Source organism: Corvus brachyrhynchos, unplaced genomic scaffold, assembly GCF_000691975.1.
Source record: "Corvus brachyrhynchos isolate BGI_N302 unplaced genomic scaffold, ASM69197v1 scaffold961, whole genome shotgun sequence".
Classification (NCBI taxonomy): Eukaryota; Metazoa; Chordata; class Aves; order Passeriformes; family Corvidae; genus Corvus; species Corvus brachyrhynchos.
The window spans coordinates 305,876-321,393 of NW_008236008.1; the positions used below are offsets into that span (position 1 = coordinate 305,876).

The following is a 15,518-nucleotide window of genomic DNA, read 5'->3' on the forward strand; positions in this document are numbered from 1 at the left end:
CCGGGTGAGCACCCTCAGCGTGGCTCCTCTGCACAGTGGAGGATGGGCAGTCTCTGTGCCTCTGACCACAGGCTTTTCCAGGACACCCAAAGCCTCTCCTCCCCCCACCCTTTGGTGCAGGGGGTCTGTGTGAGCCTGGCAGCTGATAGCCCTGGGGCTGTGGTCTCCCCCTTGGAGGTGTTAAGCTTGTGCTTTGTGAATGTCCCCAGGCCTGGGCTGTTATTTTATCTTATCTTCATCAGTGAGCAGTTTAAGGCCTCAGACAGGGCCCCATCCAGGGTGTGGTAGTCTTCTCTGCAGCTTTTGTAATACAGTTTTAAAAGTCCTTCAAGAAAATGTTTAAGTCATAAACTATAATATTTCACTCTCTGAAAAGTGAGGCTTGTAATCAGCAGTGAAATCACAATTAGAAGAAATAAGTTCTGTTAGTTCAAAATTTTTTGATGACAAGGCCAAAAAAAACCCCTCAGCCGAACAGAAACCAAAAAACCCCATAACCAGCCCACAAACAAACAAACAAAAGCCACCCAAAACAGCACTGTGCTGTTTTGACCAGCAGTCTGGGTTTTGATTTGCCAAATCAGAACTGGGTACTGTTCTGACAAACAACTGAACAGAAATGGGCTTTAAAATGTAAATAATGTGTAAATTATTAATATTAGAAGTTAGATTAAAACTGTCAGTTGTTTGGGAGGCTTTGTCTGGCTATTTGTAATAGGACATGTCTTACTCTGTAAATTTTTATTCCCTGGAAAACACTTAAAAGAAACACAGCTTTAGCTTGGTGTTAAATTGTTGAGCTAGGATTAGACACTTAGACAGTCGTTTGTTTGTCTGTTCCTGTAGTTCTTTTTAAACCTGCTAGCTAGCAAAGCAGAAGTTGAGGCTCCAAATTTTGAAGTTTTGAGATACAGAAATGAATTCCGTTTCACTGTAAAGCAAATTGAATAAATACAAACGTTTATCTATATCTGTATACTGAAGTTTCACCTTAAGGTTGTAACTCTTCTCTTTTTTTTGACTTCTAGAAAGCTGAATGGATGACAACTACTTGTAACCATGCACTTTATGCAATATGTGATGTATTTACACAGTATTTAGAAGTACTTAGTGATGTTCTTTTGGATGATATATTTGCACAGCTCTACTGGTGTGTGCAGCAAGGTAGGAGCTGTACAAATTATGTTAAAACAATGTTAACATTTTGCTCTGTTGTATGTGAATAAACAAATACACTGTTTGTCTTTTACAGACAATGAACAACTGGCACGATCTGGTACAAACTGTTTGGAGAATGTTGTCATCCTTAATGGTGAAAAGTTTACCCTAGAAATCTGGGACAAAACTTGCAATTGCATGCTGGATATTTTCAAAACTACAATCCCTCATGCGTAAGACAACTGTTAATACTTACACTTGTAAAATAGTTTAACTAGATGATGTACCCATTTCAAACTCTTGGATGTCTCATAGGTGGGGTGAACAAAAAGCAGTTACCTGTGGACTAAAGAGAAACAGACTTACTTGAAATGTAATGATAAATTAGGTGTAGGTATTCTTTTGTATTGTAAATGATAAAGTCTTAAAAACTGAAATACTGTATAGGAGATAGGAAAAAAAAACCCCAACAACCCTCAGAATGTAACATGATTCAGTTTTAAGGTTTTGGATTTTTGGAGAAGTACTGTCTGATTTTTTTGGTTATTTTCTTTTTTGTAATAGAAGATGCAGGCGTTGCTATTTGTAATTACTTGTGAAGCTTTTTCCACAAAATACTAAAATACTGCAACGGTCCTACATACTCAAGTCTCTGTGGTTGATGATTAATTTCCATCATATGTTTATATGAATCTTAATATTTTTGTGAAAATGAAAAAAAGGCCATACCATTCTAAGTGCTATGTTTTATACATCCTAGAGCAGAGTAGTGAGAAATCATGGCATTATACCAAAGGTGAGGGATTTTTGCCCTGCACTACCAGCAAACACTGAGATGAAACACTACTTGTTTTCAAATCTGATAGTCTTCATGGTGAACTGCTGTATTATTACTTGTCCTATGTCTATCATCCAGTTCATATTGTTTGCTTCTGGGACTTTCTTTGGGCCTGAAGAAAACTAAAGCAAAAGGAACCTTCTTCATTTTAGTCTTTTCTTTAATTTTAGAGTTGTGTATCAGATAGCACTGTAAGAGAGCTTCATTCATTCATTAAAAGATAAAATCTGTCACTACCTCACCTATTTTTTTATATAACTATGTATAAATTAATAAAACGAAGGTGAAAGATTTGGGAGCTAGCAAGATACTTCTGCATTTTGGTAACTGCCACAAATAAAATTGAAACATGAATCTCTGGATGTAAATGTCCCGCTGAATTAATCCTAACTTACTAATGGTCTGTACTTGGAAAGATTTTGAAGTTAATATTCACTACAAGAACATTTGCCTTGGTTTCAGCATATGATCAAAACTTAGGTTTCTGAGTATTCTTACAGTTGAATATTAGAAATCTTTCTAGAGCACCATTTTGGATATCTTAATATTTAGACATACTCGAAATATTCCTTTTGCCTTTAGTTACATCTAATTAGAAATACGTGCATTATTCGCTTTGATGTTGAGGCACTTCTGTTTCTCAAATGGGTTATTTTTCCTAGGAGAGTATCTGACTTCTTCCTTAATCTTTCTCTTTCTCTTTCTTTCTCTTTTAATCTTTCTAGACTCTCTTTTGAGAACTTCATTATATTATTCCTTCTTAAATTTCTGGGAGGTTCCCAGCTTTTGCAGTCTTATTTTGATTTTATATTAGGGTACTCATCTTTTTTTCTTCTCTTTCTGAGTCCTGATACTTCTTTTTTCCTCTCTTTTTATGGGATCTGGTTCTTTTTCTGAGACTTCTGGTTTGGCTGACATTTCACATATTTATTTCTTAGTCCCTCTACTAGCCTTATTTTTGCAATGGAACTTTTCCTACCCTCCCATCCTTAGTTTCTTCTTACTTTCTTTTTTGACAATGCAGTTTTAATACTCGGCTTGTTGTGGAGGCTGTCTCAGTGCTTGGAGAAGGCAAATAATCTTTTTACCTTTGTTTTTCCATGCCGGGAAGTAACACAATAGTTAATGTTGAAATGAAGACAGACAAATGACACAGTGGTATATATGAAAACTTTATGGGCAAGTGCTTTATTGCCAGTTGTCTTCAAGTAGTCAGAGGATACAAATCTCTGGAGTGTAAAGTATCTTCTGGCAGAAGTTCTTATTAGGCTGATCAGGTAGGGTTACATATGTTCTTTTTTTGCATTCATGTAAAACATCTTCCAGCTGTTGTGAAACTAACTTCTGTAATTTAAGAGCTGCAGCATTGGCTGCAGGAGTTCTTAATTGCAGTATCAGCCTCTCCTGGTTCTTCGCAAGTTACTTTTTTGTAAAGAGAGATGATCATATTTCCTTGTTTGGAAAATGTACTATAACATTTACTCAGCTACCAATTTCTGCAAGGACCACTTGCTAGAAAGCCACAAATCAGGCTGCTGCCAAGCATCTACAGATCACTGAGGTGTTGATAGCTGAAGATACTAATGCAGAATGACACAGAGTGGCTGAAGTTGGAAAGGGCTCTGGCAATTTTGTGGTCCAGCCCCTGTGCTTAGGCATGGCCACCCAAAGCAGTTTTCCCAGGATCATGTCCTGACTTTTGAATATCTCCAAGGAGGGAAGCTCTGCAGCCTTTCTGGGCAACCTCTGCCTGTGCTTGATCACCCTCACAGTGAAAAAGTGTTTCTTAATGGTCATATGGAACCTCCTGTGTTTCTTTGTGCCATTGCCTCTGGTCCTGGCATTGTGAATCACTGGAAAAAAGCCTGGCTCTGTTCTCTTTGCACCCACATTTCAGATATTTATAGCATGTTGATGAGATGTGCTGAGCCTTTTCTTCTCCAGGCTGGACAATCCCCATTGTCTCAGACTCTTCTCATAGGAGAGATGCTCTAGTTGCTTCGTCACCTTTGTGGCTTTCGCTGAGCTTTCTCCAGTAGGTCCATGTCTCTCATACTGGACTGCCCAGGACTGGCCACTGTGCTGAGCAGAGGGGCAGGATCCCCTTCCCACCTGCTGGCAGCTCTCCTCACACAGCCCACGGTAACGTTTGCTTTTTCTGCAGCAAGGGCACCCTGCTCACTCCTGTCCAGCCTGTTGTCTACCAGGATCCCCAGGGCCTTCTCTGGGGGCCAAGCTGCTTCCCAGCTAGACAGCCCCCAGTACATCCTGGGGTGTGGGCTTGTTCCTCCCCAGGTGAGGCACTTTGTTCTTCCCCTCACTGAACTGCACAAGGTTCCCATCAGCCCATTTCTCCAGCCTGTGGAGGTCCCTCTGGATAGCAGCATGACCCCCTGGTGTATCAGCCACTCCTCCTACTTTTGTCATCCAACTTTCTGAGAGTCTGCTCTGCCCCATCACCCAGATCATTAAGATACAGGACAGAATGGGACCCAGTATTGACCCGTGGGGTGTACCACTAGATACAGGCCTCCAACTAGATTCTGTGCACCTAATCACCATTCTCTTGGCTTGACTCTTCAGTCAGTTTTCAGTCCACCTTACTGTTTGCTTGTCTAGCCCCTTGTTTGTTAGTTTAATAGTTTCTTCAATTTTTCTTTTAGTTTAATTTCTATTCTAATTTTTGTTAGTTTAAATTTTCTGAAGCTTCCTGAGAGCAAATCTTGGCTTTCTGGTGCTCAGAAGTACAGTGTGAATGCCCTCTAGTCCTCCAAAATTTCAAGAGTTAGAATTGGTTCCTTGCACAAATTATGATGGTCTGGCCTCTACTGGTTCATAATGGCTCATAATTCTAATACCTCAATTTGTGTCCTTGCAGCTTTCAAGAATCAATTCAGTTCTCTGTTCTGCTTTATTTGTCGTATTACATGCCTCAAGACTTTATCTTTTCTTATCTCCAATGTGTTTTTTTAGTTATCCAGTATTTAGTTTTCTGGAGATCAGTGGTGTATTCATTTACGATGCTTAGCTTGTTGGGGAAAGCTCTCCCTTAGGATATGCAGACATAAATGTCCAATATGTGTTACCTCACACAGACTGAGACTAAAGAGTTTGAGATCATGACAATGACAAGTAACTTCAATCTTACTTTGTAGCAGTAGACTGGATAGAACAAGAAGTGATGGGACAATTTACGTTATTTAAGCCAGTTTCCCTCAATTCTTGGCAGGCACAGACAGTTTCAGTAAGTTACAATTAGTGTAGAAATTTTTTAGTGCTAAGGTAAAGATCCTCAAGACAGCAGTGCCCTGTAGAAAATCAGCAGGGAAGAGGTCAGAAGTATTGCCAGCAACTTGATACCTCATAACAGCAATGAATCCTGAGTGGAAGTGGTGAATCTTAAGCAGAAATAGAAACATAATGCTGGAACATACCCCAGAGAGAGAATGCAAAACATCTCCAAATGCTCATGTGATTTGTTCTGGAGTAGATTCATTCCTTATTCTAGATGAGGCAGTGTGGGAGAAGAGGCCCACCAATGGCACTAAAGCACTGCCTTAAAACAAATCCAGTATTTCTGAGAAAAATTAATCCACCTCTGCACAGTCCACTTGTCCATCCAAGGTAGTTGGCAGAAATGTTGAAGTTCAAAAAACACAGTACTTACATGTTTAAATATGTGTGAAAGAATAAAATGTACTTAGAATTGAAGTTAATGCAAAAAATCCACACCATGTTGAAGGGGACTCTTTAGAGTGCTGGTTCTGATTTATATTTCAAACTTAGTAAATTTGGGATTGGTTTTGTGTTTTCAAGGCTGCTGACTTGGCGACCAGTTGGTGGGGAGTTTTGCTCTGGCTCTCCCTCTGATGCAAAAGAAAAACTGGTAAGCTGCTGAAATAAAAAAATAATTTAAGATTGCAAGAGCTCAGTCCAAATGTGTTGTGATGTAGAATAGGTGAAAAGTATACTTGGTTTAAATACATTTTTCAGTTTTGATTTACGTGATTTTTTTTTTCCAGCTCAAGTGCTATTTAATGTTTAAAAATGGCAAGGAATTAACTGATACAGAAGTACGTATTTGTTTGCAGCAAAGTTGACTTCCAGAAATTGGCTGTAGGTAGTTACCTGTGTTTGTTTTAAGTAATGCCCTGTGATTGGTAGGTTTCTCTAATACTGTATTTGAGCTTTGAGTTGTTTTCTGGTTTGGGTCATGGTTTTTCTTTCATTTTGATGTACTGGCAAGAAGAGAAACTGCTAAAGAGGGATAGATTGACAGATTGACTTTTTCTTTTTTTTTTCCCCTCCAAATTTTCTCTTGTAATATCTTAAATATCTATTTAAGATAGAAAATGGATATAACCATCAGATTTCTTAGCATTGATTGCATAAACTGATGTGAAGTCTGGATTTGCCTGCAAGTGACAGTCCTGTAGCTACTTTGCTACTGATGAGAATGAGTTTAACTTTTGGACATTCTCACAAGATTGCTGCATGAAGTTCTTTATAGATTAGTGAAGGCACTTGATAACAGTTGCTCAAGGATAATGGTCCCAAATGAGCTTTACTAAGAGAGACCGACTCCCTCCATTTATCTTTATGGAGTGTGAACATGATTCAGTGTCGTGGTTTGACACTGGCCCAACGCCAGGCACCCACGAGAGCCGCTCTCTCGCCCTCCCCTGCCACAGCTGGGCAGAGGAGGGAAAAGGAAAAAAAATTAACGAAGGCTCCATGAGTGAGGTAAGGACTGGGAGAAACACTTCAAGGGGGGAAACAAGCTCAACTTCAGTTGCGAAGTGAATTTATTACTAACCAGAATCAGAGGGGGATAATGAGAAGTAAAATAAGCCCTTAGAACACATTCCCCCCCCCAGCCCCTCCCCCCTTCCCACGGACAGGGCAGGGGGGTTTGGTCTGTTCATCACCGAGATTCCCTTCTGCTGCTCCAGGAGAGGAGTCTTCCCCTGTGAGGCCGTGGGGTCCCTCCCACCGGAGACAGTTCTCCTGAACTTCCCCGGCGTGGGCCCGCTCTCAGGAGCAAGCCTGGAAGCAGGCCCCTCTCTCTCCACCAGGTCTCCCACTGGATCACAGCCTCCTCCAGGCATCCACCCTCTCCAGCACAGGCACCTCCCCCACGAGCTGCGGGTGGATCTCTGCATCCCCCGTGGATCCCCATGGGCTGCAGGGGCACAGCTGCTTCACCATGGTCCTCACCACGGCCTGCAGAGGCATCTCAGCTCTGGAACGTGGAGCACCTCCTCCCCCTCCTTCTCCCCGACCTTGGTGTCGCCATGTTGTTTTCCCTCACATGTTCTCACCTCCTCCTCTTCTCTGACTAGAATCCAAAATCTTGTGACTTTGTTTTGATTTTCTTCTTAAATATGTCATCACAGAGGCGTTACCGACCTCTCTCATTGGCCCAGTTTTGGACAGCAGCATGTCCATCTTCAGAGCCATCAGCCATTGGCTCTGCTGGACATGGTGGGAAGCTTCCAGCAGCTTCCTCACAGGAGCCGTCTTTGTGGCTCCCCTGCTACCTAAAACCAGGCCGTGCCAAACCAATACATTCAGTTAAAACAGAAAGTAAATGTTTGTGATGGCTAGTTCTCATTATATGGATGTTATACTTTCATGCTGTATTATGACTCATTTATATATATATTGGCTATATTTTTTATCCATTTATGTCAAATATAATAGCATGCATAAATGGCAAATAAATTCAAAGTCTTGAGTAAATTGAAAGATCTTTTCCCTTTGAAGTAGTTTAACATGAATGTTTTTAAAAACTGTTTTTGTCTTCAGTATAAAAAAATACTTTGCAACTTCAAAATTAACAGAACTTGCATAATAAATTATACTAAAGGAAAAATATTTTGGCTTTCTCATTTAGTAGGATAGAATCTTTGCAGGCTTTGGATATTTTCATCTCATTTTTCTTTACGTAGCTCAAATATGATGGAGCGTTTTGGTATCTATAGACATTATACTTATTAAACTATATATTTTTACTTAATAGAGATGAAATCCTTTGTTATCTAGTGATATGAGAAGCTGAGATGTTCTTTACAGGAACCTTGCAGCAAACCTCCTACTCTTGATCTGATAAAAGCCATAGTAACTCTTGGCTGACAGAAGAAGTGCTTGGAGGGCATACAAAAACCTATCTGAAAAATGCTACTCATCTACTTTTCTGTGTACTTAAGTATTTGTTACTTGATAAATTTTCAGTTGTTTCTTAGTAGCTCATCTGTTTGGTACATTTTTCATGAATGCTCATAGCAAATATGAATAGACGTGAATGAAAGTGCAGTGTTGAAACAGCAAATGTCTTGAGCTCTGAAGATCCCAGCACTATTATCAGTTAGGTTGCAGAAGTTTTCTATAAGTTAATTACTTAGTTTTTTTTGCTTTCTTTTCAGGATACAATCTCCCAGAAGTCAGTAGATATCCATGATTCCATTCAGCCTCGATCTTCAGATGGACGCCCGTATCAACCCAGCACAGGGGCCACAGTAGCTGAAGAAACGAGTAAAGCCAGGCCAGCAGCAAGTGCGTGCTCTGCAGTGATTTGGCATTTGATATCTCTTAAGAGTAGTATTTAGTAGATGTTTGATATATTAGTTATAGCCCCAGCTATGACTTCAGAAACATGATGTGAAAAGATCACATTTTTAAACTTTTTGTCTTCATGCAGTATGACAGAATTCTCTTGGGCTCCTGTGGGTCCACATTTTTGGGTTGTGTTTTAAAAATCAAAGATTTCAACTGCAAGCTTCTAGGCTTTTTACCCAAAGCAAAATATTAAAAATAGTAGTCTCCTTACAGTGCTGTGTATTTTTTTTTCCTTAGGAGCAGAGATTTTTCAGTGCAAAATGCAACAGAAGCAGTAGCTGAAAAAGAATTCTGTCTGTGATTTGAAGAGAGTATATCAAACCCTTATTTAAGAGCCTTGTGCAGTTATGTGTTGGTGCTTAAAATGGTCATGTGGTGACATCAGCACTTGCCACAGCTGCAGACAAGCAATGAGGCCAGTGCTGTGCTAAGCCTCCTGCCTGGGAACAGCCTCCGCCTCTGCCTCTTGCTATTGCACTGAAGGTCCAAGTCACTCATTTTGGTGATTTCTAGGTAACATTGAACCAGGTTGATCCAATGTATCACAGACAACTTCCGGAAACAGTTTTTTACGATGTTCCAGTTGGTAACATGGTGATCTGTCCTGGTGTTAGTAATTCAGACAGGTGGATTCCAGCTTTGGTTTACACATGTGCTTGAAGTTAAACTGTTCTTCAACTTGCCCTCAAAATAGCTCAGAAAAGTTCTTTAGTTAACAAGTAATTTTCTTTCCTTTAAAGAATTTCCAGAACAGAAGTTATTTGCTGCTCTTTTGATCAAGTGTGTTGTACAGCTGGAACTCATTCAGACGATCGACAACATTGTGTTCTTCCCAGCAACTAGCAAAAAAGAGGATGCAGAGAATCTAGCAGCAGCACAAGTAAGTGGAACTGATAGATATCTCTCTTTTTAACACCTTTTCTTCCAAAGGTTTTAAGATAAAGTTTCTTAAACTCCCATAACATCTGCTAATTTACAATTTTTACATAGGTTTGAGAATTTCCATTGGACTGTTGAGATCTTTTACAACTTCCATTAAATTGCATTTGCTGTGCCAGGGCAGCACTGTGGAGATTAAAACATGTATTGCTCAAAGGGATTTATGTAACTGGGATATGGATATAACCTTTACTACAGTGTTAAGTTTAAGTACAAGTACAGATGTAAACAGGTTAGGATGGAGTTATCACAGGAGCTTGCTGAAGACAGTTGTGAATTTTTACTTCAAATATTTTTTTTTTCTTTTCCTTTTTTTTTTAATAGAGAGATGCAGTAGACTTTGATGTCCATGTGGATACACAGGATCAAGGGATGTATCGTTTTCTAACATCACAGCAGCTTTTCAAACTTCTCGATTGTCTGCTGGAATCTCACAGATTTGCTAAAGCATTTAATTCAAACAATGAACAAAGAACGGCTCTCTGGAAAGCAGGTGAGTCAGTCCCCTTGGAGAAATACTTTTGTGACGGTGTGAATTGACCCAAAAATAGGTCAAAAGTATTTTGATGCTGAATGTAAAAGTTGAAGCTTTAGCTTTATAACTGCAGGATTCCTAAAGGGAGGGGATGTCATCTGTGCAGTTGCAAATATGTCTGGTTTCCTAAAATTTAAGGTTTCACTGAGGTACAGCTGCCAAGCTGATTCTTGGCTGTAGGTGTGAGTCCCATGCTTGAAAGCTGCAGGCACAAACACAGGTTTCACAGCTACCTGGAAGCTGAGATTAAAAATGGGTGCCAAACACAATCATGGAACATATAAATAGATTAATTTTTAGCAATGCTCTGTACTAAATGTTACGAGAAATTAATTACTGAGGTGGTTCTTCTGTCTGTGTGCAGAAGATGCTTAGAAAGAGAAGTGGGGGACTGTAAGAAAGAATGTCAGTTGAAAGAAAAATCTGAATGGAAACTTGGAATTCCTGTAGGTTTCAAAGGCAAATCAAAGCCCAACCTGCTGAAGCAGGAGACGAGCAGCCTGGCCTGCGGGCTGCGCATCCTGTTCCGCATGTACATGGACGAGAGCCGCACCAACGCCTGGGAGGAGGTCCAGCAAAGGCTGCTGAAGTAAGGTCCATGGAGCTGAACCTGTTCATATTATTTCTGATGTTAAAGAAGGAGGTTTTTATTTGGAAGGATATACCTTCTCTGTTTGCAGTGAACTTCTAGAGCTAATGTGTGTGATGGCGGTCGCAGCTAATATTAAGAGTTTTATGTTCTGTGGGGAGTGCTCTGCCTCCAGCTACTGATGCTGTCTCTCCTTTTTGTTCTCATTACATGTTTTGCAGAGAGAACAAAGGTTTTGTCACCTTTTTTTGTATCATCTGGGTAGGTGGAGGCTTGTTATAGCTCCTCTTTAAAAAGGAAAGCAACTATCACCTAAACCCTGTTTTTTCTTTCACTAGCCTCAGTGAAACTGCAGTGGAGCTGGCACTGTTTGTTCTCATCTGCAGAAATGGACACTGGGCTTGAGCAGCCTTGTGAGGATACAGAGGCTTTTGGCTCTGTGGTTATTCATCTGAATGGTTTTTGTTTACAAAGTTTTTCAAGCAACTCTTGGAATAAGAGAGGGCTTAAAACCACAACAGCAACACTTAAGGCTGGGGCTTTAAGGTTCACAGACCAGGAAGCAGAGCTGAAAACTGCCTGGTTCCATCAACATGAGATGTTCCTAAAGTGCACATAGCATTTTGTCACATACTTCTCACAGAGCACTCGATACATTTCAAATACATGCACAAACAGCATAATCACATTTTTTCAGCTTATTTATTACTGAAGTCCTGGGACTTTGGGTTTAACAAAGTCACTGCTTTCTGTCATTAATCTTAGAGCAGCTTTCATAAAACAATGCTGTTCTACACTAGGGCTCTAGACTGCCAGAGGTTGCAAAGCCAAAGCTCCCTCTCTTCAGAAGAGCTCAGAAATAAATGTGAGTTGCTATTTTTTTGTGTCATTTGTCTCCAGTGTCTGCAGCGAGGCTCTGAGCTACTTCCTCACTCTTACATCAGAAAGTCATCGGGAAGCCTGGACTAACCTTTTACTCTTATTTTTGACTAAAGTCCTGAAGATAAGTGATGAGAGGGTAAGTAACTATTTGGAAGGATGTTTCAGATGACATGTACAGGTAAGAAGGAGTTCCAGACTGGTTTGTCACACACAGTTACAGACTCGACTTTAAAAGCTCCTGCTGCTCTGTAGACGCTCCTTGTGTTGAGGGAATGTACGTTCAAACTGCACTTGACAGCTACTGACACTAATAATTCAGTGTGAAGGTGCAGTGAGTGATAAAATAAAACGTGTCAGAGAAGTTTAAAGATGCTGGAATCCTTTAGAAGTGTGTGTTGTTTTCACCCCTCTCCTGCTGAGGAAGGGAATTAGTGATGATATTTTATTCAAAGAATTAACTCTTGTTTCTGCCTCCAGTGCTGCGGGTACATGTACACCTTGACCTTCTCCAAAGCAATTCTGCAGTAAATAAATCCCTGTTTAGATCTCCCTCTGTTTCTAAGAAAACTTGGCTGAAATAATTAAGTGAAAAAGGCCAACTGCAAGAAAAAACTCATAATAGAGAAATATTTCCTCTTGGGGAATAAGCATTAGTAAAGAGCTTTGTGTAGCTGGTGAGCATCTGTCAGAGTATATCACAGCTGTCTTAGCCTTATTCTAGCACTGCTAACTTCAGTTGTAAAGATGCTTCTGCTTGTTACTTTGTGGGTTTCTCACCCTCATTTGGTAGAGCATTTAATATTCATATTTTGCAGTGTGCTTTCTGAGGTGTACCGATGTGTAATAGAGTAATTTCTTGTTTGTTTTCTCCTCAGTTCAAGGCCCATGCCTCGTTCTACTATCCTTTGTTGTGTGAAATCATGCAGTTTGACCTTATCCCTGAGCTTCGAGCTGTTTTGCGAAGGTTTTTCCTGCGGATTGGTGTGGTTTTCCAAATATCCCAACCACCAGAACAAGAGTCTGGAATAAGCAAGCATTAGCAGATAGTGACGCTGTGTTTCAAGGTTTATATTCCTCAGCTAAATAAAAGGACCAGGTAGCTGGGCCATTCTCTCTGGATATCCATATAAATGATTTCTTTCTCTGGCCACGTGTATCCAAGGGTTAACGGTACAGACGCTTACACTGTAATTAAGGCTTGCAACACTCCAGTCCCTCTCTTTCCTGGCGGATTCTCTCTCGTCGGTTTCTCTTGCCTGGCTCGTGCTGAGCACAGAGCCAGTTTTTAGCACAGTCCCCTTGTCAGCACGGGCTGCAGTGTCCTTTACTGTCCTAGACAGCAGTATAGCAACAGATGTTTATGGCGGGTGTGAAAGTAAAATGTACCCAAAGAAACATATATATGTAAAGGTTTGAGCTTCTGCGAGAAGTACAACTCAGGAGAGCTGTATTTTGAAGGATAAAATGTTTATAGTGAAAAGAAAATGGAGATTATTGTTCATGGAAAAAAATATTTAGCAACTATGTCTGATATTCTAAGTTTTTTGCACACTCAGGCTGTCTGAGACATTGGTAATCATCCTTCTGTGAAAATGTACAGAGATGCAGGTCTGTAATATAAACTCTTTAACACTATACAGTTCTTCCTGAATTATTTTATTTCTGTATTACTGATTTGTTGAAAGCCCATAACTCTTCCTTGTTTACCAAATGCACTAGAAGTTTGGGGTTCTTTTTTTGGGTTGTGATTTTTTTTTTCTTTTTTTTTTTTCTTTTTTTTTTTGTTTTTTGTTCGTTTTGTTTTGTTTCATTGTAGCCCAGAAGTTATTGTTGCTGACTTTTGTCAAGAACAGCGGTAGAAATATCACGACTGACATAACTACCTGTAATATACTTGTTTTAGGGCTTTTAAATATAACGAGCCATTGAAATGATGATCCTTCAAGGACTGGAACTTGAATCACTGCAAACAAGTCTAGGTTGTGTCTGCTGTCAGATGTTTTTTGTTTGATGTAGATTTCACTCTTATGTACAGAATTTAATGTTGGATATATTCAAGTAACAAATCTGGCATGGTTTGGGGATGGTTAAATTTATTGGAAATGTATTCATACTGTGAATTGTGCTCTGATGGTTAACAGACGAGATTGTCAAGCATTCTGTATTACAATGGATGTAGAAATTTTTTTCAGATGGACAAAATGTATATGGTACAGATATGTAAAGTTTTCTATGTAAAAAAATTCTGTACAACTTTCTGTACAATATTTGGTTCTCATCTGGCATATTCTAATCAGGTTATAGGTCAATAAAGTTTTTGAACTCTTTCATCAGTGCAATCAAAACCAGTCTAATCCACAGCTACTTGTTTTACAGTTTGCTTTGCCTCTCACGCTTTTGTTTCAAAGGAGCAAACCCCAGACCCCGGGAGCAGAAAGGTGGATGCCCTTTGGTTGACTGGGATGTGTCTTCTCACTTTTAGAGACAAATACAGAGGGAAAAAGAATGGTAAATTTAAAAAAAAGGTGGGCAGGGCTGGAGGAGAATAAAAGCACTGCATGAAGTGGGCAGATGAACCCTGTAGTGCTGCACAGATAGAAACTCAAGTACTGCACTTTGCTCTCTGGGGATTAAAATATAAACACCAAACATCTGATGGAGAAGGGGGGAAGGGAAGGGCTGAGATAGCAGTTCTGCTGACTTGGAGCACATCAGCAAGCTCAGCTGTGCCAATGTCTTCGATTTTGTAAGTAAAAGTGGAATTGGATTGTACTTCAGTGTGTTCCCACAAAGCTCCTGACTGGTACAGGAGAGCAGTGTGAAGACCAAGAAGGTGTGTGAAGGACACTGCTCTCTCTTACAGGGCAATGAATCTGCCATAGACATTCACAGCAGGCTCCAGAAATAAGCGTAAGCAGTTCAATGAAATAGCTATGGAAAAGCCAGAAAAGGGAATTAAAATGTTGTGACCTGTAATTCAGAGTTTGCTCACAGAGTTAATTGGGGTGGAGCAAAACCAAATAACAATTACCAGTGTCGGAAGGGGGAGAACTGAGGTTATTTGAATTAATTGTAGCCTTTCCTCTTGGGCTGTATTTTACTTCTTCAGTTTGTTGTGCTGTGTTTAAATCTTAAACTGCTGTGCTAGGCCAGATCTGAGGTCTTTCTTTGTTTGACAGTGATCAGTAATAATTTTTAGAGTATAATGTATTGCATCCCTATTCATTGTCATTCTCTTCCCCCATGACTTTAGCAAACTGTTCTGAGACCATTACCAGGGTGTTCCTTACACTGCTGCCCTGAGCACTCTTTAAACAGCCACTGTTCCTTGTGTCTGCTCACTTGCTTTCTAATCATCTGTGTTCAGGATAGAACAGTGAGTACAATGAATTATCTAAAAACTTGGGCAGTTGGGGTTGTGGGGCTCTTTCTGGTTTTAAACCTCACTGCTTCATTGTCTTACTGTGTACTCCCCTTTACTAATGACGTTTTTCTTTTATAGCCTGGCCTTCTCATGTCTTATTTATTGCTTATGTGGAAAAGGCCCAATAGCTGTTAAATTTTGATTCATTGGGAACTGAACTTCAGTGTCATCATAACTCTTTTCTGTGCATCTCTTTGATTCTTGCAATGGCAGAGCAGCACCAGGTGTACTCTGGGCATCCTACTCAACGTGCAGCTTTCTTAACATTCACATTTGTGATAATTATCAAGAATCGGGGGTCAGGGGCAGGGAGTAGGTTCTGTTTTAGTAATCTCAGTATCCATCAGGGCTGTGGACTGCAGATATATTTATTTTGCAGGTGAGGCTGTCATGATAAAAAGTTTTTAAAAGGCAGAAGGGCCCTGCCAAAAGCTGAACTTTGGAGACGCAGAGAAAGCTGAAGGAAACATCTGGAAAGGGAAGCCTCAGGGCCCAAGGGAGGGTGGCTGTCGGGAAGAGTGGAATTCGTGGTGCT

At 40.2% G+C, this 15,518-nt stretch overlaps 1 protein-coding gene across 1 annotated transcript in view; it reads left to right on the forward strand.

Moving 5' to 3' along the window:
- Positions 1–13,899, forward strand: part of ARFGEF1 (ADP ribosylation factor guanine nucleotide exchange factor 1) — an 86,890-nt gene extending 72,991 nt beyond the window's left edge. The window contains exons 31-39 of the mRNA XM_008631948.2: positions 1,029–1,164; positions 1,253–1,391; positions 5,813–5,882; positions 8,422–8,551; positions 9,355–9,494; positions 9,878–10,046; positions 10,539–10,677; positions 11,578–11,695; positions 12,435–13,899. Of these exons, the coding sequence (XP_008630170.1) occupies positions 1,029–1,164; positions 1,253–1,391; positions 5,813–5,882; positions 8,422–8,551; positions 9,355–9,494; positions 9,878–10,046; positions 10,539–10,677; positions 11,578–11,695; positions 12,435–12,599 (1,206 nt within the window). The 3' untranslated portion in view covers positions 12,600–13,899. The remainder of the gene's footprint in view (positions 1–1,028; positions 1,165–1,252; positions 1,392–5,812; positions 5,883–8,421; positions 8,552–9,354; positions 9,495–9,877; positions 10,047–10,538; positions 10,678–11,577; positions 11,696–12,434) is intronic.
- The last annotated feature ends 1,619 nt before the right edge of the window (positions 13,900–15,518 follow it).